The sequence below is a fragment of the Scleropages formosus genome, chromosome 6 (genome assembly GCF_900964775.1).
Source record: "Scleropages formosus chromosome 6, fSclFor1.1, whole genome shotgun sequence".
NCBI lineage: Eukaryota > Metazoa > Chordata > Actinopteri > Osteoglossiformes > Osteoglossidae > Scleropages > Scleropages formosus.
Window position 1 is genome coordinate 26,707,641 of NC_041811.1, and position 21,593 is coordinate 26,729,233.

The 21,593-nt window shown below is 40.7% G+C and overlaps 1 protein-coding gene across 11 annotated transcripts in view; it reads left to right on the forward strand.

Annotated features, from left to right (window-relative positions):
• Positions 1 to 9,714: 9,714 nt before the first annotated feature.
• ptpn13 (protein tyrosine phosphatase non-receptor type 13) overlaps positions 9,715 to 21,593 on the forward strand; it is a 58,278-nt gene continuing 46,399 nt past the window's right edge. For 9 of the 11 annotated variants that reach the window (XM_018753655.2, XM_018753700.2, XM_018753684.2 and 6 more), the window contains exons 1-2: positions 9,715 to 10,052; positions 20,603 to 20,720. In XM_018753655.2, coding sequence (XP_018609171.2) covers positions 20,606 to 20,720 — 115 coding nt within the window. In that variant the 5' untranslated portion in view covers positions 9,715 to 10,052; positions 20,603 to 20,605. Of the gene's footprint in view, positions 10,053 to 10,247; positions 10,290 to 10,500; positions 10,666 to 20,602; positions 20,721 to 21,593 lie in introns of those variants that run through there. The other 2 variants (XM_018753664.2, XM_018753674.2) reach the window with 2 other exon arrangements.

The following is a 21,593-nucleotide window of genomic DNA, read 5'->3' on the forward strand; positions in this document are numbered from 1 at the left end:
AATTTCTAGTATGATTGTCATCATGTGCTTCTGTCCTCCAGAGAGCAAAACCACTATTGTGCAGCCTAAGCATAGAGGTCTCTTCCTTCGCTGTCCTGTCAACATCTGCCTCAACTGGCTTCATTTAAGGGCTTCATTTCTCCTGGTCCACGGTGTGTGTTTCTATTTCTCTTCCTAAGCCATGCCATTTTTAAGATATGTATGTATGTATGTATGTATGTGTATCTCAGGCTTGTCACCATTTCCTGGTTTACCAGATTTTACTGTGTAACATGCCGAAATACCCTATTAGTGTATGTGCAAGAGGTACTTTAATGTACCATGTATTAGGTGTTTGTTTGATTGCATTGCACATTTTTTTTTACTTCTGTCCTGTTAAAGTGTACAAGTGGCAACCTGTTGAGCATGTTTTTATTTTTCTTTCATTATACTCTGTCTTCTGTGTCACATGGGACACACATTAAAAGCTGAAGAACATGTATACATTGAGCTGACACTTTTTTTTTTTCCACCCATGTATACAGGTAGGTAACTTTACCAGATCAGCTGAGGGTAAGTACATTGTTTAAGGGTATTACAGCTAGTGGGGGGGATTTGAAACCTGTGACTTTTGGGTCTAAAGGCAGCAGCTCTACCCACTATGCTACCAGCTGCTCTGACCTTTTTCACCCCTGCCACACTACTTCTAAAAAAGGCTCTGCTCAGAAGAAGCAGTTATTGAAATTGGATGGATGTCTTCTATATGGTAAATAGTTTCACAGTAACTGGTGGTAAAGGTGAATAACTTGGCGATTCATGTTGCAGGGGCAGTTCTTGAGGCTTGAAGGAGTTTCCAGATGGTAACAGTAACAGCCCACATGGCAGCATGCAAGCAATGGAGCACAGCAGATGCTCTGTCGCTAATGAGAAATGGTAAAAAGCCAACCTTCAGCACACAAAGCACTGCATGTACCTGGCGGGAGAATGCGCACAGGGTTCATTGTGTGGAAAACGAGAGCAAGAAGAAGGTGAGTGAAGGGAATGTATCTGATGTTTGACATTATGGATCTTCAAGAGACAATGTAAATTAAATGAACAGCTACTGTTTATCAGTTCCCCCAAAAACTGAGAAACTGAGGAGAAATTTCAACTCAGCACTTGCTATCTTTGTATTTATTTCCTATGACATTCCTAGCAAATCACATTTTAAATGCATCTCTAAGCTTTGGCATATGAACAGTTGACATTACAAATATGTGTACTTCTGATTATGCTTTTTTTACGTTTTAACAATATCAACTCTGATAATTTGCCGTTGAGGAGGCCTGCTTCAGAATCCAGTGAAATCTACGAATTCTTACTGTTAAGGGTAGTTAAAAAACGGACAGAATGCATGTATTGCGATCAGTCTTGAGCTGTCCATGGTTCTGAAGAAAACATTTTTTAAAAAACATTAGCTAAAATAGAATTAATGAACTATGACTATGGAATGTTCTTATATTTTCTTAACTCATTTGTTAACGTTAATATGTATAATTTATATGTATTATTGCAAACTTTGCATGCCTTTCATAAATTGTAAAATGCATGATGCAAATACGATCATGAGCCCTCAAAAATAACTATGTTGTGAAGCAGTAAATAAATTGAAAAATAAAGATATTATACCATCTTTAACTGTGCAAGATGTTGATAAAACTTTATCCTTTCAAATTCAGTACATGCACAGCATAACTCCAGGATGTTACACTCCTGAACAGTCAAACAGCATCCAAATTCCAACAACTCGTCTGGTTTTTTTCAATAGTTTTACTTAATAGTTACTACTTTTACTCAATTCCTATTGTGTTTTGTTTTGCAAATGTTTTTAACTTGTTTGTAATCTTAATGTATGTTGTCACTTTTTTATCCTCCTCCCCCCATGTATTTGCATAAAAAGACATTTCATTGCCAGCAACCACTGCTGTACACTGTATTATTGTGCATTTGACAGATAAACCTTTGATTGATTGATTCCAAAATACACACATGCACTGGCAGAAACCACTTGTCCCAAGAGGGGTCACGGTGAACCAGAGCCTAACCCGGCAACACAGGGTGTAAGGCTGGAGGAGGAGGAGGAGGGGACACACCCAGGATGGGACGCCACTCCGTCACAAGGCACCCCCAGCGGGACTCGAACCCCAGACCCACCAGAGAGCAGGACCCGGCAAAACCCACTGCGCCACCGCACCCCCTGTTCCAGGATATCATATTTTGTAGAAGTGCACATACAGCCTTGTTTGTGTCTCTCATTGATATTTAATACAGCTGTATGGATCCAGCACAACTTCTTCATGGACCAGCTCTTGATGCAGGATGGGCCGGGAACAAACACCATGGCCCAACACAACGCGGCAACGGCCATGGTGTTTGGCGGCAGAGGAACAATATCCCATCAACTGAGGTCGGAAGGAGATGGTATTAAACACAGAAAAGGAAAGAAAAGGAAGCCAAGTGCAGCTTTTGTTAGTGTCTCTGCTATGGCCCTGTCTACAAGAGCTGCAGCTGTCACCCTGGCCTGAATACACTCAACTGCTTACAGAGGTAACTCATCTCGAACGACTCTCTTTCTGGACTTCAGACCAGCGAGTTCTGGAGTGAAGCACCCAGGGCCTTCATCGGAGGAGCAGACAGCAGAGCTGGAGCCGGAGCCTTGGAGCTGGACAGCAGAAGTGGAGCCTTCAACAGAGCCCTCAAAACCACGGAGCCTTCAGGAGCAGGTGTCACGGCAGAAGGCCTATTCATGGGTTCTTCGTAGGTACGTTCCAAAGCAGGAGGGGATCCTCGAGACCTTCAAGAGCAGACTCCAAAGCAGGAGGAGACCTTCAGAAGCAGGAAGGGGACTTCTGGGGGTTTTTTTACTTAAATTACCTTTAAATAAAATATTATGAAGCATGAGAAGCTGAACCATTCCTTAGCTACAGCACACATGCACAAGTATATTACAAGTGTATATTGTAACACAATCCATACATTTTTTTTAGTACATAAAAATTTTAAATGTATGACATCCCTCAGAATCTGAGTAAATGTCAGGGACAGATGCCAGGGCGCGTGGACTACGCTACTCATTGGCCTTTAGTCACGTTAAAAGACAACGTAGGTGGTTTCAAAAGATCCTGCAGAATGTATGCGCATATTAACATTTGAGGAAGGTGATGTAACATGTATGACTTAATATCTGATTAATATTGGGAAACGTTTCAAGAGGGAACGATGATAGTTTCAGAGGGACAATGGACATTAACGGCAATTTTGTTTTAGTCCTCTCACTGGTGCAATATAAATCTTGACAGATGCTTTAGCTGGCATATGTCATTGAAATTAGAAACGGTCGTGACACATAATACCATAGTTAAAAAGTCCATTAGTGACGTGTTCCTTGTTACAGGCCCTCAGCCCATGGGTTTTGCCTTGTAATTTGAAGGCCGGGACTTTATAGGTGTAAGAACACCTTTCACCGCAGGAGGGCGCGTTGAGCCCCTGAAATATGAGCCCTGCACTGCACTCTACTGTACTGTATACTGCTGACACAGAGGAAGGAAGCCATAGAAGCTCAATTATTTCCTGACTTAGTGAAAGCTGAATGGAAAAAAAGAGTCATGGTAGCGTTAAAGCATGGCCAGGAATAACACATATACGCCATATACGCTCTTTTTGTATTTTCTATGGTAATCTTTTTTTATTATTTTAAGGGAAAGTAATTATACCAAACATAATATTTAAGCAGTATTCCGCAAAACCTCATTTGCCGCAGGGTTTATTTTAAATGATGAATATTTCTGAATTTTTCTTAGAACTGCTTTTAAGTTCCTGATTATAAATGACTTGACACGGACAAGATGTACAAGTTTTTGAAGGACATGGGTGAAGCATGTACTTATAAAACAGTCTGTTCGTGTCATTCTTTCTAGTTGCTGTAGGAAAAATTTTGACTGGACAGTGAAATAATGCTGCTTTGCATAAGCAGGTTCCGGTTGAAAGAGAAAAACAATCGTATTCATGAACAATCAGGATGTGGGAACCGTTGCCTGTGAGCACCTCTCCGTATCCTATTCACCTACAGTCTTAGCCTCAATGTGTCACGTTAGTCGCATTTATTTCTGCAGCTCAAGAGAACAGCATTGCTCACATTTACAGATGACGCCTTTCATTTCCGCTAAGTCCTCTTGGATGCAAAAGCCTGCGAGAAGTGGGCAACCTGAAATCACTTCCAAGTGTTTTGCAAGAATTAATCACAGTCATGTTTACAGTTTCAACTCCTATTACTGTCATAGAGAACAACAGAAACATTGAAGCATAATTTCTTCTAATCACTTGCAATGTGATTGTATGAGTTATGCTTTTGAAATACTGGAGATTTCTATAAAAATGCTACAAATAAATGTGTAAAATCCTCCAGAGTGAGTGCGATGTTGTCATTAAGATTGCGTGAAATCAAATTATGAGCAATCAAATTTTTACTTTAAATTTAGAGTTATTGTCATAAATAATGGCCACCTCTGGTGAAAATCATGACAATAAAGAAAAACAGTTTCAGTTTAGTGTACTTCATTGCCATGAAAAGTGCACATGTGTATTGATAAAGCGTTGGCAGAGCAATTTGATGACCAACATTTTGTAACGGAAAGTAATAGTAAATAATTCAACAGCTAAATTATTACATGAGGGTGGACAAAATCACAAATAACACATTAATACCTGGACTGGTATCCACAACAAGAGCTAATGGTTTAGTCATTCCTTCTCCATCTGTCTGTGACGTGCATGCACATGTAAATGCTGCCACCTTCGCACGCTCTCCATTCCCACCAAAACAGACAACACTTTATAGTGGAAGATCACTGCGAATATTCTCAGATAAAAGTTAAGTGGGAAATCAGCTGGTAGTAACTTGAAAGGCTGTCGGCAGTGGCCTTCTTCTAACAAAGTAATATTCATCATAACCACATCAGGGTAACATACAGTAACGCCCTACCATCTCAGAAACTAGAGCCCTAAATTTACTATGGGCTAATATTATGCGAGTAGCATAACAGCAGGGAGTAGTGGTGTGAACCAGTGCCTTTGGGTGCAAAGGTCACAGGTTCAAATCCCCCCCTTTGAGCTATAGTACCCTTAAGCGAAGTACTTGCTGTAAAATTGCTCCAGCAATATCACCCGGTTGTATAAATTGCTTTAGAGAAAAGCATGAGCAAAATGAATAAATGTGTGATGTTACTGGTGGTGATTCAAGCACTACAGGCTGACTGTGTTACCACACTATTTCACAGCCTTCAAGCTTCAGGAGGAGTAAATATCAGTGGTCCAGCTTCCTTTGCTTCTAAGATTCAACTCCATTAAAGACATACAAAACTTGTATTTGACACTGTAGAATAATGTATACATGCGATTTTCTCTTTTCCCAACTATAGATCATGGATGTCCTGAAGCAGAGATTGGAGGACTTCTCAGAGGAAAAACATTTGCTCTCCGACTTCATTTGGCACGTGCGATCATTGTAAAACTGACAGGATATTCACGCACACATTGTCTGAACCGGTTGTCCCATTCAGGGTCGCGGGGAGCTGGAGCCTAACCCGGCAACACAGGACATAAGGCTTGGGGGGGGGGGGGGCACCCAGAATATGACACCAGTCTGTCACAAGGCATCCCAAAAGTGGGACTTGAACCCCAGACCCACCAGAAAGCAGGACCTGGTCCAACCCACTGCACCACCACACCCCTTGTATAGGATACTGAGCATAGACATAAATAATTCTCATAACCTCAGAAGTCTTAATATTATATTAGATTGTATCACTTTGTGTTAGTAGAAGTAAACAGGTCACTTGGAGCTAAATGTGCATTGGGGAAAATTACATCGTGAAGCATAAAAATTCAAATGAAAAGTTGCAAGCTTTGGAGAAGTTAATTTAAACAGGACAAAGGCCTCTCTGTCTCACTTTTCCTTTAGGGCAACATGTCCTCTCGAACAGCAGCAACGCCACTTTATTCTTTCAGCTGTGCAAGAGTGACAACGTTTTAAAATATCCCACATTTTTTTGGATGGTGTATCTGAGAAAGAAAATGTCTGGGCTTAAGTAAAACAACAGCCTCTATGTGATATTTTGTTCCCCTAAACCCTGCCATTTGTGGTGTAAAACATTTTTTCCTTTTACTCAGGAAAGCAGCGCAGATTGGATTTGCAGGGAGAACTCTCTTTTTCTGTCCCGTACGGTTTGGTATGGTTTGTCCACCTCTCGTATGACATCATATTTTGGTGGGGAAAAAATAAACACGCGTCTCCAAATTGCGTGCAGCGTCGAGGCGGTGTTACACGCTGCGATTCTCTGAGGACGGTAAAATGCGGTAAGCTGTTACGATGCACATGAATTGCCCTGAGTACGATGGGGAGGTGGCTGCTAGGCTTGTAACCTCATGTAGCTTGAAACACCACTTTTTCCTGCAGGGGATGGAAAATGAAGGAAAGAGGTGGAGCCGAACCGAACGCGTATTATATTCCGGCTTCTTGTGCCACACGCTTTGCTTCTAGCGTGCAACACTCCAGCGTTGTGCAACATTATGAATGTTTTAAAAAGTATTTCAAAAACAAACCTGGGGCACATACATACACACACACACACACACACACTGTCTGAACCGCTTATCCCATACGGGGTCATGAGGAGCCGGAGCCTAACCCGGCAACACGGGGCGAAAGGCTGGAGGGGGAGGGGACACACACAGGGCGGGACGCCAGTCCATTGCAAGGCATCCCAAGCGGGACTCAAACCCCAGACCCCCCAGAGAGCAGGACCCGGTCCAACCCACTGTGCCACTGCACCACCGTGCCCTCTGGCATCCACCAAACCCGGGGCATCGTGCAGTTTAGTGTACAGCACTAAGCCCTGAACTTCCTGGCTTCGAAATTACAGCATGCACAAAAAACAATCTGGATCGCCACAGCTGGAAGGTGCCATTAAACGTTCAGGAACCGAGCGGAAAGTATTAACCGCTGATGTTTGACTCGCTCGAAAGCATGAGAGCCAAAAAAATGAAGCAGAATAAAAGCGGGGCGGTGGAAGTGGAGTTGGAAGTTACCATACCTAGTGAGCAGAGTGAGAACGCCAGGCCGTACACTCCTCGGTACAGCGTGTTTCCCCAACAGGACAGAACTTGTCTGCAGCACCGCGCAGTCGGTTCACACTCTCGTGAAACAGGGTACTTGAGCAAAGAAAAAACATATTGCTTTCCGTCACACTAATTTCATTTATTTTTGTTATGTCATCACCGTGTCTGAACTACCGTATATGCAATAAGTATGAATGTGCCTTGTTGATACAGACAACAGGGAAGGGGACAAAAGGTGAGGATATTTGCAAACCTGAAGTCTGTGACTCAAAATGAGTTTCTGACAAGCTGCCAAGTGCCTGATTTCCTTTGGGGCAAGCTTTTAAATGCTGAACATCGTCCAAAATGCATGTAAAATATTGCACTGCTTTATAACAGCGAGCATTTATTGCTTTTTGGACAAATATGCGTTGTCTGTTTTAAAATGTCACCAATAATGCATTTCAATCTCGGACAATTCCATGCTTCACACAAATATAGGGGGGTCTAGGATTTCGGTTTTCTTTCCTCTGTTACATTACACATTTTGCTGCATGAGTGTGTTTTATAGGGATGAAGACAGAAAGATTTTGATGGAGAGAAAGACACACCCAATCTTTGAAGTCTAAACAGAACCCATGTACTGTACATGCATGGCTTGAGAATTAGGAGTGTGTGTGTGTGTGTGTGTGTGTGTGTAAAGAGAGAATAAATGCCATACATCTGGATTGTGAAATCAAGAGTTCAGATTAAGAATTGCCAACATTTATATTTGTGTGGGGGGCATGGTGGTGCAATGGGTTGGACTGGGCCCTGCTCTTCAGTGGGTCTGGGGTTCAAGTCCCGCTTGGGGTGCCTTGCAATGGACTGGCATCCCGTCCTGGGTGTATCCCCCTCCAGCCTTGCGGCCTGTGCCCTGTGTTGCTGCGGTAGGCTCCAGCTCCCCATGACCCCATATAGGATGAGCACTTTCAGCCAATGTGTGTGTGTATATTTGTGAGTCATTTTCAGTTATTGTCAGCGGAACTGACATAATGATGGACCCGGATTTATCAAATTCCTCATAATCTGTAGTGTATCCTAAAAGTGTTCTGTTTACTACCCCAAGTCGAGATTTTAGTGTTTCAAGCAGAGGCTTGTTTTTAATTTCCATAAACTATGCATCTGTTTGTTAAATAGAGCATCTTTATTTATTTAATTGAGGTTTAAATGCAGTCAGTTTATTATCTTCTGTTTATTCAGGGATTAAACAGGGATTAAACCCCAACAGGTATCCACAACAAAACTCACAAAGGACTAAAAAGTGGGCATCATGTACTTCCTGATCCCTGTTTAAGAATTTGACATATTACATTTACATTTATTCATTTAGAAGATGCTTTTCTCCAAAGCGACGTACATCTCAACGAAAAAACAATCTGTGCATCACATTAAGAGAAAAGAGAAATGGCTGCAGACGTGATTCTAAGTAAACCTAGTTTGTTACTTTCTGCTTGATGCACCGATGTTCATCGCACAAGTAGGCGCATAAAAACATGTCTGATTAATTGTGTCCCAGTGGCTTAATTATTTGTCTGGTATTGAGGGGACAGAAATAAACTTAGTAGATTTATAATCAAATATTGGGGGACACACGAAACGCCTCTCCAACTATGCCGATGCATTTTAAGGGAACGTATTTCTTTGATCAAATACATTAATACATTGTATGCAAATTAGTACAATTAGGTACCAAATGCAATATTATTACATTTGTTCATTTAGCTGAGACTTTTCTCCAAAGTGACTTACAATGTTAAGGAATTTACAATTATTTACCCATTTATACAGCTGAGTAGTTTTACTGGAGCAATTTGGGGTAATTACTTTGCTCAAGCATACTACAGCTGGAGGTGGCAGCTAAACCAGCAAGGTTTGGGTGCAGGGGCCTGGTGGCACGGTGGGTTTGGCCAGGGCCTGCTCTGTGGTGGGTCTGGGGTGCGAGTCCCGCTTGGGGTGCCTTGCAATGGACTGGCGTCCCATCCTGGGTGCGTCCCCTCCCACACAGGCTTGCTCCCTGCGTTGCCGGGTTAGGCTCCGGCTTGCCGCGACCCCACTTAGGACAAGCGGTTGTTGACAATGCCCTTTGGGTCCAAAGGCAGCAGGTCTAGACTATAACCACTACTTTACCAGCTATCCTGATATACTATTACCCATATATTCAGACAGAAATAAGTAAACAATTAATGATTAAAACAGAAGGATTTTCATTAACATACCTACGAAAACAATGGATCAGACAGACATGATAGATAGATAGATAGATAGATAGATAGATAGATAGATAGATAGAAGCATGCCATGGATGTATACAAAACCGTTGTGAGCGAAAACATTTCAGTAAGAATCACATGATCTTGACCAGCACATAAGAGTAAAAAAAAAATGTGCGCATATATGCACGTGTGTACGCAAATCAAGGTGCTACAGACGGCTCAGTTCCGCGTATCCCGCAGATGTACGAGCGATGCGAAGATAAACGTAAAAGTGGGCGAGAACACAACTCTGCCGAAGCGCAGTCGAATTCTCGTTCCATTCGCCTTACGCTCGGGGGGTTTCCATAGAAACGCCTCTTGTGTTGCTCGTGTGACGGTTCCTGCCGCGGCGCGCGGGCCAATGAGCTGCGGGGCCGCGGTGTCTGGTTACTCCCAGCGCGAGCCTCTGCGCCGCTCTGCGCGCACAGCCAAGGAGGACAGCGGGGAGGAAGGATACAGCGGGGAGGAGGAAGAGAGGAAGAGGCGCTGAGAGACGGAAGGGGGGGGCGACGGGAGCTTCTCGGTACCGATGGTTACCGCGCTGTCCGGCGAGCCGCGCAGACGACCCTCAGATGACGTAGAGTCGCTCGACTGCGGCACACTAAACTTTGAGGATATAAAAAAAGCAAGGCAGCTAGAGTGCAGGTGAGCGAATATTGAATTTGATTTAAAAAAAAAAAAAAGAATTAGACCAGTTTGGGATACATACTAAGCGTGTCGGTTACGTACGAGGAGGAGGAGGAAGCACCGCGTTCCTAAACCTGTTGCCCGTTCGGTTCATGATGATGTTCCGCTGTGGAAAACGATGCTGAACCGTCTCGTTTGTTTGCGTTTTTCCAGCCGGACATCGAACCCCTAGCCTTAATTCGAGAGCTTTTCAAGGTAAGTCTTGCCTGTAGCGTGTGGACAGATATCGATCGATGTTTTAAAAAAAAAAAAAAATTAAAAAAAAAAAAAGTCCGGTGACCTTTTTTTTTTCTTTTTTTTTTTTTTTTTTAGTAAAGTTTGCCGAGCTAGCTAGCTACTTCTGGGGGCCAGTCGGCGGAAACGCTCTAATTACTCTGTTTATTGGCAGCTGGCTGAGGCACCGTTCTAGAAAATAAAGTAGTTCGCCTGAACTTGTTCGTTCGTGGTACAGTTACGATTGAAAGGGGCCTCAGTGAGTGGGTCGAAACCCAGCAGCACACTTGTTGTTGTTGAGCTCCCTCCCAGTTGCCTTCTCTTTGCTTGCGACTCGGGAAATCGGCGGAGCGCTGCGGTGAGTGAGTAGGAATCTGACGGGGGGGAAAAATGTCGCTAAACGAGATTCCGCTCGCAGAAAAGGCGACGCAGGAAGCTCATCTGAACTTGGAAGTTCTTGCTCGGGAGATGTTTTCTCCACCTTCAACGCGTGAAGCTGCAAATCTCAGCTAAAACTCGACGACGGTTTTCGTCACGTTAGTAACTTAGGCGCAGTAGTACAGCCCGTGAGGCGGGTGTGTGACGAGTCGCCTGTTCAGTTGTTCCTTCGAAGTTCGTACTTCCAGCTGCTCTTTTACTAAAAGTTTGTGTTTTTTTTTTTTATGCACAATTTTTGCGGTAAAACATATTATCTTCCCCTTAATGCACTTGCCTGACACAAGCTGAAGAAGAATGTCAAACTTCGGCTCTAACTTAAGAGGACTTGCTCCTTCAGTTCCACCTTTAGTCTAAGTACCACATCGCCCCCGCGCAAACTCGGCTCTGACGACTTTTCTTCAAACGAAAAACTCGACGAAAATTGAATTCTGCGACTTTTTTTCCATGAGTACAAATAAACGCATCTAACGGGAGGTAAGTTCATGTAACGCTGAATTCAGTTAAATCGGCACGCAACTCCAGCTGAAAGTCTAACTTGGCGCTGAAAACGGGCGGCCAGAGACGATAAGTAAAGTTAATGGAAAGAAAATGGGGCGCGAAAGATTCGTGAAACACCATCCTTAAGTTTTTTTTAATTCTGCTCTCCATGTCCACCTTTTTTCTTTTTTTTGGTAACATGGGCTAGAAAAGGTTGCGTGTCGATGGAAGACCTGGGGAAATCCCTGGTGACACCGCACGGTTGTGGGGTCACAGCTTTGCCACGTTGAGGGCAGCGCGCTTACCGCGTCAACGTAGGAAAGCAGACATTTACACTAGTAGCTTAAAACACTCATTTAGTGCAAACTCTGCTTTTGTAGTGCAACACCACTGTGAAACAGGGACAGCTGGTAGCGTAGTGGTTAAAGCTGCTGCCTCTGGACCCAAAGGCCGCAGGTTCGATCCCCACCTCCAGCTGTCATACCCTTAAGCAAGGTACTTATCTTAAAATTACCCAGCTGTATAAATGGGTAAATAATTGTAATCTTGTAATAACTGTTACTGTAACATCGTAAGTCACTTCAGAGGAAAGGGTCAGCTAAATTAAATGTTGGTAGCTACATGTAAAACAGCCCCTGTGTTTGAACCTGGAGTTGTGAAGGAAATGCTGCCTGTTTTGTCTCAGGTCCTTCAGCTGATGTGGGTGCACATTGCTTTTCAGTTTCCAGCTCTTTACTCCATGCAGACTGTTTCTGCATATTATAGTTGCTCAGTCATTATTTGCCTTCATCTAGCTGACAGCCTTTGTCCAGTGTAACTTAGAATGTTAAATGATCATCTCTACAATGATTTACTTGTTTATACAGCAGGATAGTTTAGCTGTACGTCGTCTCGGCTCAGGGTGAGTACCTTGATCACGTTCTACAGCGGGTGATGGGATCTGAACCACAGCCTTTAGCCTGCAAGGTCCCAGTCCCACACCACTGTGCATTATTTATTTTTATAATGCTTTCTTTTGTAAACAAAGATAGAACAGGAATTCTTGGTCCTGATATATTTGGAGCTCTTGAAGACTGAGCCCCTACAAAAGGCTCTTGTCTGCAAGTTTAACAAAGATAATGTTCAGGCTTCTGTATTTTAGCTTTAAGGCTTGTGGTATATATCAAGTCTGTGATATTACTACTTGGTATGGAAAACTGGAAGAGAAGTGACCTGATGTAAAATAACTTGAAATTAAGTTAGTGTACATTAGTACAGTTGCTTGAGTATTTGAAGTACTTTCCAGTCACCTATCAATTATACTGGAATGTTTGTTTTCATTGTGCATCTATGGAACTTATGTTGAAAGTGTAAATTGAAAGATACAAGCACGTGTTGAGTAAACTTGATAAACAGATTCAATCAGTTTTATATCTTGGTCCAGGCAGGACCCTGGTGGCTTGTTAATGTGTTTGCACTGGAATGTGCAATGATTAATACATGGTTATAAAGATGGGTTAGTTGAGAATTGTTACATTTTTTACATTAGTTCAGTTTTTGGCCAAGACCAGAGGTGTACAAATCGTAATCACAGGATACATGAGGTCTGTGGTAAGAAGGGAGTAGGCTCTAACTCTTTGTTCATTTTTTTCCCTTGTAAAATATGACACACAAACACAAAAAATGGGAGACAAAGATGCCTCCCACTAAGACAGAGGAACTGTGGCCAAAAAAATGTCCAGAACCACTGTTTTGGATACTTTCTCCAAATCACAATAATCATGCTTGCCACAGGAATTTGAGGAAATCTTTTCACACTTGTAATCAAAAAGGTCTAATATTATATTATGAAACCTTGATTCTGGTGTCTGAGGAAATTTGTCATCCCCCCCCCCCTTCTGGCAAGTTTCCACAGAGGAAACGCCATTTCCACAGAAATGCAGAAGTGCCTTGCGGTTGCTTTTCTGAAAGCTCTGGTCTTAAGTAACAAGTTCAGAGACTGGTATAATATTTGTAAATGCATGGTCTTCCCCTTCCTTATGACTTCAGTGCTTTCCTGAAAAACCTTTTGTTGGGTGAATTCTCATAGCCTGACAATTTGCTTTCAATGGCAAAAGTTCTTATGCATTCCTGAGCCCAAAATTAAACGTGTATTTAGGCTGGACTATCACCAAATCCAACTAAAAGGACAGTTAACATCAGTTGTTATAACACCAGGCAAGTTTCCTTCATTAGTTTGTGTACCACATGGCACTCTATCTATAGTTATTTGATTTTTTTTTTAATTGATTTACATGCTATGTACTCTATGCTCACAAACTAAACATTGCATATGATACTCAATGTGGAAAAAAGAAAAGACCAGTGAAGACATGACAAAAACAATGCAAAATGAATTCACACTTGCCATACAAGGAGACATGGTGCTTTACGGTGTCTGGGGATTGCAGTTTGATGTGCGTTTGATTTTTGTTCAGCCTGTGGAGTGTGTATGTTTACCCTGAGTTCATGTTGGTTTCCTCCCGCAGTCCAAAGATGTTTCAGGGGTGCTGGTGAAAAAATTGCCTTTGGTTTGTGTGGATGTGTGCTTTACATTCCTCTGTTTTAGAAATGATAGTGGGAGTTTAATGTGGTGTTTGTAGGATTAAGTCCCTTTGGATAAAGATATCAGTTGAATTATAGCTAATATTCATTTGACTTTCCTTTGGAGGAAAGCATCTACTAAATGAGTGAATGAATGTAAATGTTTCATGCTGCTCAACCGTCAGGAGGTGTGCAATCCAATTTTGGTCATCGTAAAGGCAAAGAAATGCCTCTTCAAGCAAAGCGGGTTATTAAATTAAGATGAAGTTGGATTATGAGTATACTTAAGTTTTTGTTCCCTTTTGTGACAATCCAGTAACTTTTTTTTTTTTTTTTTTTCTCTTGTGCATCTTATTAGTTAATTCTCACCTGCTTGTGCTTACCATAATATTGAGTGACCCACTGTATTGTGGTATTTGTAATGAGTATACACATCAGCAAAATCTGCTAGTATGTTTTTGACTAACATTCAGATGCTCCTATTAGTAAATGACAATGTTTCTGCTTCTGTTGTGCCTTTTGTTGTGGTGGTGGTCATAAATGTCAAAATTCTTTTGAAATGGTTTCCTTACCTAACAGAACGTATCCTTATTAATGGTCAATTATGAAAGGCATGCCTTTGCATCATTTTTTTTTTTTTGTCTTCATTTGTTGTTGTGGGAAGTTTAGTTTTGTGAAGAGCAGCCACAACAGCATAGAAAATGTTAGTATACAATTTTGATTTCAGATTTTTCTTAAAGTATTACTGTTAATGTTGCACAAATGTTATAATGGCAGAGTAATTGTATTAAATTTGTTGCATATATTGAGACTTATCAGGTCAGTTATTCATGAAAGGCTGTTGATGGTGTGGCTTGGTGAAAATGCTGAATCCCCAATCTGCAGATAATGCACTAGGGCACATTTAAAGCTATACATGTGTATTTTTTTGTGATTACAGCTGCAAGAGGAGATGTTTCATAATTGGATCCTTTACAGAATCAAGAACATACTGTTTAGAGATGCAGAACTGCAGCAAAAATGGGGAAAATAGCTCAGAAACTTCCAGTCTGTAGTTTGTCAGAAATAAAGAGGAGTTTTTGTAATGCTAATTGGGTGGTTTCAAATCAAAGTCACTGTAGTCAATGGACTAATGTTGTCTATACAGCAACATTTACAATGAACTTGGGTCTGGCTGGTGATAAAGCAATTTTTTCTTATTCATTTGAAAGATTGAGTGGAATATTAATGAACATTGACAATATGTTGGCAAAAATGGCTTGTCACTTTGAAGCCTAGCGTTCACCAAAATTTAGAAAGCATTTACTTCCCAAGTGATTGATGCAGACAGTAACATACTGCTGAATGGAGAGTCCTTAGCGGTAGCTGGCTAAACCATACATTTCAGTCTTCCATATGTTTAATGGAATTGGAGTTAACATCTTATTTGGTTGTTGTCTAAGGTCACTTTTAGTGTGACCTGTTCAGTGAAGGTAATGTGTAAACCTTAAATTAGAAACTGTCATTTGCATTTTTGTTTCAAAATGCCTGTGGGTTTCAGGAGCTAGATTTCATTTATTTGACAATCTGGACTGCTGAGATCCAATTATGTATTAGGTTTTTTTTAATATTCAGAATGGCATGCATATTCCTAGTGCCATTGAGCAGGACTTTCCCCCTCATTTGAACCTGAGATTCCTTAATTCTAAACAGATTACTTTGCTTTCTTTGTTTATGGCAGTTTAGCGAGTGCTGAGGCAGGCACATATTTCAGAAGTAACAAATTCAATGGACTGGGTTTTTTTTTTTTTTTTTTTTTTTTTTTTAATTAGGACTTTTTTGGATGTTTTTTAAAGCTTCTGCTTTGCCTGTTTCTATAAATTGATTTTTAAAATTCAATTTATTTTGCTCAAAAAAAAATCTTACAGGATGGAACCTTGTGATGGACTGTCTGAACATGTGGGAATTTGGGACATGATGTGGGATTTTTGTTTTCTTAAATGTGTGATTTTTGGGGTGGAAAAAAGGTCTACGATGATGATGGCTACTTTATTTTTTTTCCTGGCAGGACTGTCTGAAAAATATTTTCAGTTCTTGGCATTTCACTATGCCCTCCCCCTTGTGTCTAAATGGTTTTAGCAGTTCCAACTAGACATTTTGAAAACCTTAACTTGTTTCAGATGTTTCAAATTATGCCGGATATGTTGTTGCTTGGAAGCTCTTTTGTTTGACTACATCTGTTGCAGAAATTCTGAGATTCTAAGCTTGGCAATAAAAATGCAGATTAGCTGAAGAAATGGGTGTCATACAAACTGATGTCTAGGAAAAAGTAACAAGTGTCTTAATCACATGAAGGTGAAATATTTTTACTACATAATTGTTTTTTGAGTAGTTGTGAGAAACTTAGATCCCCTCCCCTTTTTTAATTTTCACTTATGGTGAGAAAATCCTGAGCTTTTATTCTCCTTAAAACACTTGACCTACTATTATTTTCTTGGTCCTCAACCATAATCGTTGCTTTTGTTTCTATTTTAGTTTCAAATACAGTGGGGGGGGCACCCAGGACAAAATTGTGTAGTATTGCAAAAGGAACAGCACAAGGTTCCCCCCTCTCTACTTTGAGCTGCCCCTAAGCTCCACCATAATGGTTAGGGCTCTGTACCAATAGGAACAGAACTGGCCCCACTGCAGCTTCCATGCACATAAAAGCATTCCAATCTGGGACTCTGTTGGAAAAACAAGGGGTATACAAACAATCGACCTAAGGTCTTCCCCCACATTATTCAGTCTTCTATTCCTATGTTTAATGAGGCACGTGGTTTGTAACCCGCTTTGTTTTTTTCCTTGTACCAAATTTGTCCTGTGTGTTTCAACTGTTTTCCCCTCACTATCATTTTTATAATTTGCCATCTGACAATAATGCTGAATTATCTATCATTTTTTTTTTAATGATAGGCGCTCATTGAAAACTCAGATTTTACTTGGATTGGCAGCTTGTACACCTGAAATTCAAGGCTGCAGTATGTGCTCCATTAACTCTCCTAAAATATTTCCTAGTGGATGACTTTAGAGGGTTTTTTTTTTTTTTTTTGGGAGTACAGATCTGCTGACTTGCATTTTCACCCTCTAAGTGCTACAAAAATATGAACTCCAATGGGGGAAACCAGTTCATTCTGTTTGTCTGTGCGGTGGGGAAAGGGTCTGACTCCACATTTCAATTGAAACGTGACACCACCGTTTAAGTAGCCATCGGTTTTCGCTCAGTCATTTAATCCTGTAAAGCCTGTGCTTCCTATACTTCGCTTGCATCATGTCGCTGTGGGATTTCAAGGGTTTAAACATTTTTGTCACAGTGGTGCAGCAGTTGGGCTGCATGACACTTGTGACATAATTACGGTCTTGTTGCAAGGCCAAACTTTACTGCTGTGGTGTTTAGGTGTCTTTTTTTTTTTTTTTTCCTCCTCTTAGTGACAAAACTAAAATCTTAGTGATGTAGTGATGCAGCCAATAGGTGTGAAACAATAGTATATAGTACTACTTGGGTATGTCCCCCCTCCCTTACTGTGATCATTTTAATCTTTTTCTGCTGAACAAGTTATTTACAACATAACTAATCTAAACTCAGAAAGGAATGTGCTTTTAAAACAGTATGCAAGAGAACTGAATTATTTTGTTCCAAGGAAAACCTGAAATCAGTAATTTGATTTTTCAATATAGAAACTATATGAAACTATAAATAAATAAAACAATTTTGTGATAGGATGACCTCTGGTTTGTACCTTCCTGAAATTAGCTATGTGATTATAATGCTGATGTAATGTTACTTTTTAAATTAGTACCTTTTGATGGTAAAGATTAAAAAAATTTATCTTCCTTTGTTTTTAATCGGTGGAAAGAATGCATAACTCAAGGGGTAATGAGCATAAAAAGAGAATTTGGCTTAGTCCTTTTGTGTACAATAGTAATACTCTTTGCTACCACCTTTAGAAGTAACTGCTCTCACAACTCTGTTTACAAAAGCACTTTTCTAGCAGTGAGGTTTTATTAGTTAAAAGCTATTCGATCATGTTCAGGGTGCTAGGGGGTTTGTGCTTGGCATTTGTGATGAGTTTTGTTGCCCCAATAGGACATCTTTGTTAGGATATGGTGGTGGGATGCCTTAAGCAACATATGTTAGTATTTAAATGCTGTATTTCTATCGTGTTAGATCGTTACTGAAGGTAACGAGATGGTCCAATACAAGTGTGTCCCACATGCGGCCTACTTCGGTGATGTCCTGCAAAAAAAAATTTTGAAAAGTGCTTTGCGACGGGCTGGCGTCCATCCAGGGTGCATCCTCTCCCCCTTCGGTCTTGTGCCCTGTGTTACAGGGTAAGGCTCTGGCTCGCTGCAACCCCCCTTAAGACAAGCAGTTGTAGATGGTTGGTTATATACAATACCTGCTGTAAATATGTATCAGATTTCATGATAATACGGTTATAGTTAGACTTTGATTTAGCAGACTATTTTTGCCAAAGCAGCATGCATCTTTGAGAACAATACAGAAAGCGTATTGCATCAGCAGGAGACATTTACACGCAGATGTGATTCTTCACTATTTCTTGGCTGGTAATGGAGAGTGAGAGGAGACAGCAGGTGTGGAGTTCCACTGTAGCTCCTCAGTGGCAATACTGTTTTGTCCAAATTCTTTACTTGCACTCTGATTTATTTTTTTTAATGTTAACTTTTACATTGCTTAATGTCTCTCTACTTGAATTTTAATGCTGAACGTGCTTTTCTTGGCTGATTCAAAGATTTTTCTGACAAACATAGGACATTTCAAGCAAAATGGACGAATCTGCACTTGAGTGAATTGAAGGGCGAGGGCCAAAAACAAAGACGACATGGCATGAAACGTACATGTTTCACAGATGCAAGGACAAAATATCTAAACAAAGTAAACTTTCAGTGCAGTAATTGCTTATATGAGCATTTCCTCTGTTAGAATCATTGGTCAAAGCGAGCGATACAGTATCTGAAATTGCCACAAGGAATCGTTAGTTTTCGAACAGCACATCTGGAAAGATTGTTTTGATTGAGTGTTACTGATGTGTCCCGAGGAATTAAAAACCCAATTTCTTAGTTGGTTTATTACGAAAGGCTATGGCTGTCATATTGACCAATGTTGAGAATATTTTAAAAGTGAAAGGTTAAATTTTTAAAAAAAATTTTACTCATTTTTCTTGATTCGCTCACTCTCATTGTTTGTCCTTAACTGGTTGCAGCAGTCCAACTTGAGAAAATTGTTTTATTAGAATTATTTCATAAGAAGGCCTGCTGTGTGGTGGGTTCGGGATGCAAGTCTTGATTGGGGTGCCTTGTGGCGGGCTGGCGTCCTGTTCTGGGTGTATCTCCCCCCCCCCCCCCCCCAGCCTTCCGCTATGTGTTGCTGGGTTAGGCTCCAGTTAGCCACGGCCCTGCTCGGGACAAGCGGATTCCGTGTGTGCGCGCGCGTGTTCGTAAGAATGTTTGTCATCTATCTTCTCTTAAGTTAGGAAATGTTTTAATACCTTTTGCAATACAATTAATACTTGTTAAATGTTCACATTTAACAATCAGTGTCAGTTTATAAACACACATGTACATATCCACGTATGGATGAGTGACTCGGTGTAAGTCACTGCGGTGAATAAGGTGTGTGGGCTGGTAACACTACATAGTATCCATTGCTTTGGAGAAAAGCGTCTGCTAAATAAATGTAAATATACAGCTCTGACTGCTTCTCAATAACGGTTGGCCAGAAAAGGTTGGATGCTGTTACTCTAATACCTCTCTACTGAATGTTTTAGAAAAATCAATATCATCCCTGTAATTTATAGTTTGTTCAGATAAAATACTTGACATTGTCTTCTAAATATCAAACCATGTAATTTTTTCTCCGTTGTCCATACTGTATTTTAATTAGGTCAAATTTAATGGTAACCAACTTGAAATAATGGCGCATCGTTATTGTTCTATCTTGCTTCACTGTCTAATCATCGTGTTGGACGGGTTTCTAGCTCTTCCAGTAGCATACTTTAGGCATGACTAGAATTTCCTGATGCTTTACATTGATATGAAAATGCATAATTATGATTACAGAAAACCATGTGGACACAGTTTAAACCTCTGCTCCAGTGTTTATGAATGTTTCATTATTTTTGAATGAGGAATGTAAGGGTGTTAACTCCAACTATTCTTTCTCCAAAATCTTTGAAAATAGGTTGAAGTACAAAGAAAATACTGTTGTTCTTAAACCTGCTTCTTGGGTTTATTTTATCCCTTGGCCAAATAGCTTTGGATCAGTTTGTCCTGTGGCTTTACCCAGACTGGGGGAGGGTGTCGTCATTTATTGTGAACTCTGGTTTCATCCAGAGCAGATGATTGACTTGCTTGTTTATGAAAGGCATCACAAATTAAATGGTGATATAAAGTTGCTATGTGAGGCTGGAACCAGCAAACTTGTAACATCACCTCTAATCACTTCTTGTTTAGTGTATGAGGAATAATATATTTCAAATACTTCCTTCACATTTGTACAAACCTAAATCTATATGTATATCTTGTTTCAGTATTCAGAGTGCTCCAAAGGTGTTCAAAAAAGGGTTTTCTTTAACAGTTTGACTATCAGGTTATTTGAAATGGGTTATAATGTAGGGTCAGCTGATATCCTAAATGGACATTAAATGGATGTGCTTTAATTTTACAGTACTACAAGGTTAAACTACGGACTGCTTATGTGATTTATTGTAATTAACATGGCAAAGTTTTAAAAATTTAACATTTCTGACAGTGCATTTTGAATCCTCACTTTCCATCAGACAATGCATGTGTCTCTGGCGGAAGCTCTGGAGGTGCGTGGGGGGCCTCTGCAGGAGGAGGAACTTTGGGCGGTTCTGAACCAGAGTGCAGAAAGTCTTCAGGAGCTCCTCCGCCGAGGTAACTTTTTGCCACTACCATTGAAAGAATCTGCTCTCATTCCAGGTTCACTGAAAATCATTAGTTTACTTACTAAAAAGTTCAACAAACTTTTTATTGTGCTGTCCTGTCTGCAGATGCACCTAGGTCACTAGAAGTCCTGCACATCTATCTAGGACACTCCACACAATCCTTCCTTAAAATAGAGGATGGTAAAGGTTTTAAATTAAGGTTTCACTCCAACAGTAGTAATGTAAAAGAATATTTGCTAAAGGTGACAGCAATTGTCAGTACAGGGCAACTGAGTTGCCCTCCTGTTCCAGCTTCTTATTGCTGGAATTAACTTTTAAATTCTTCGCTTAATGCATGTCATTTGACCTGTTGTTTATTCCCCCCCCCCCCCCAATTTAAATTCTCCTTGTAAGTGTGTGGATTAATATGTTGAAACTGTATAAGATTTTGTTTACTGAAATGTATGTTTTCTAAGGAACTGCTGTTGTGTGGTGATTCTCTTCATTAGCTGTCCTGTTTCGTTAGTGTCCCTATTGCAGTTGAAATAATTGCTCAAGTTTGCCTTAAGTGTGCCCCAGGGCCTCAGTTTAATGGGTTATGCTGGTAGTTCTTCCAAATAAGCTTCCAGGGGCCATCCTAACTAGATGCCCAATTCAGCAAGTGGTCCCTGTCATCCTGCAGAGAACTCCTTTCTGCTGCTTGTCTGTAGTCTTGTTTTTTCCAGTCATATAACCAAAGCCTGTGTCTGCACTAGGAGAGGATGGAGATGTAGTGATATATAATTAATAAGCTGTCTTAAGTGCTTGAGGTCCAGTTTTATCACAATCCTGTGCATTTCCATAGTACTGTTTCTGCATAAAGTTGCTGGTCAGTCTTGCCCCC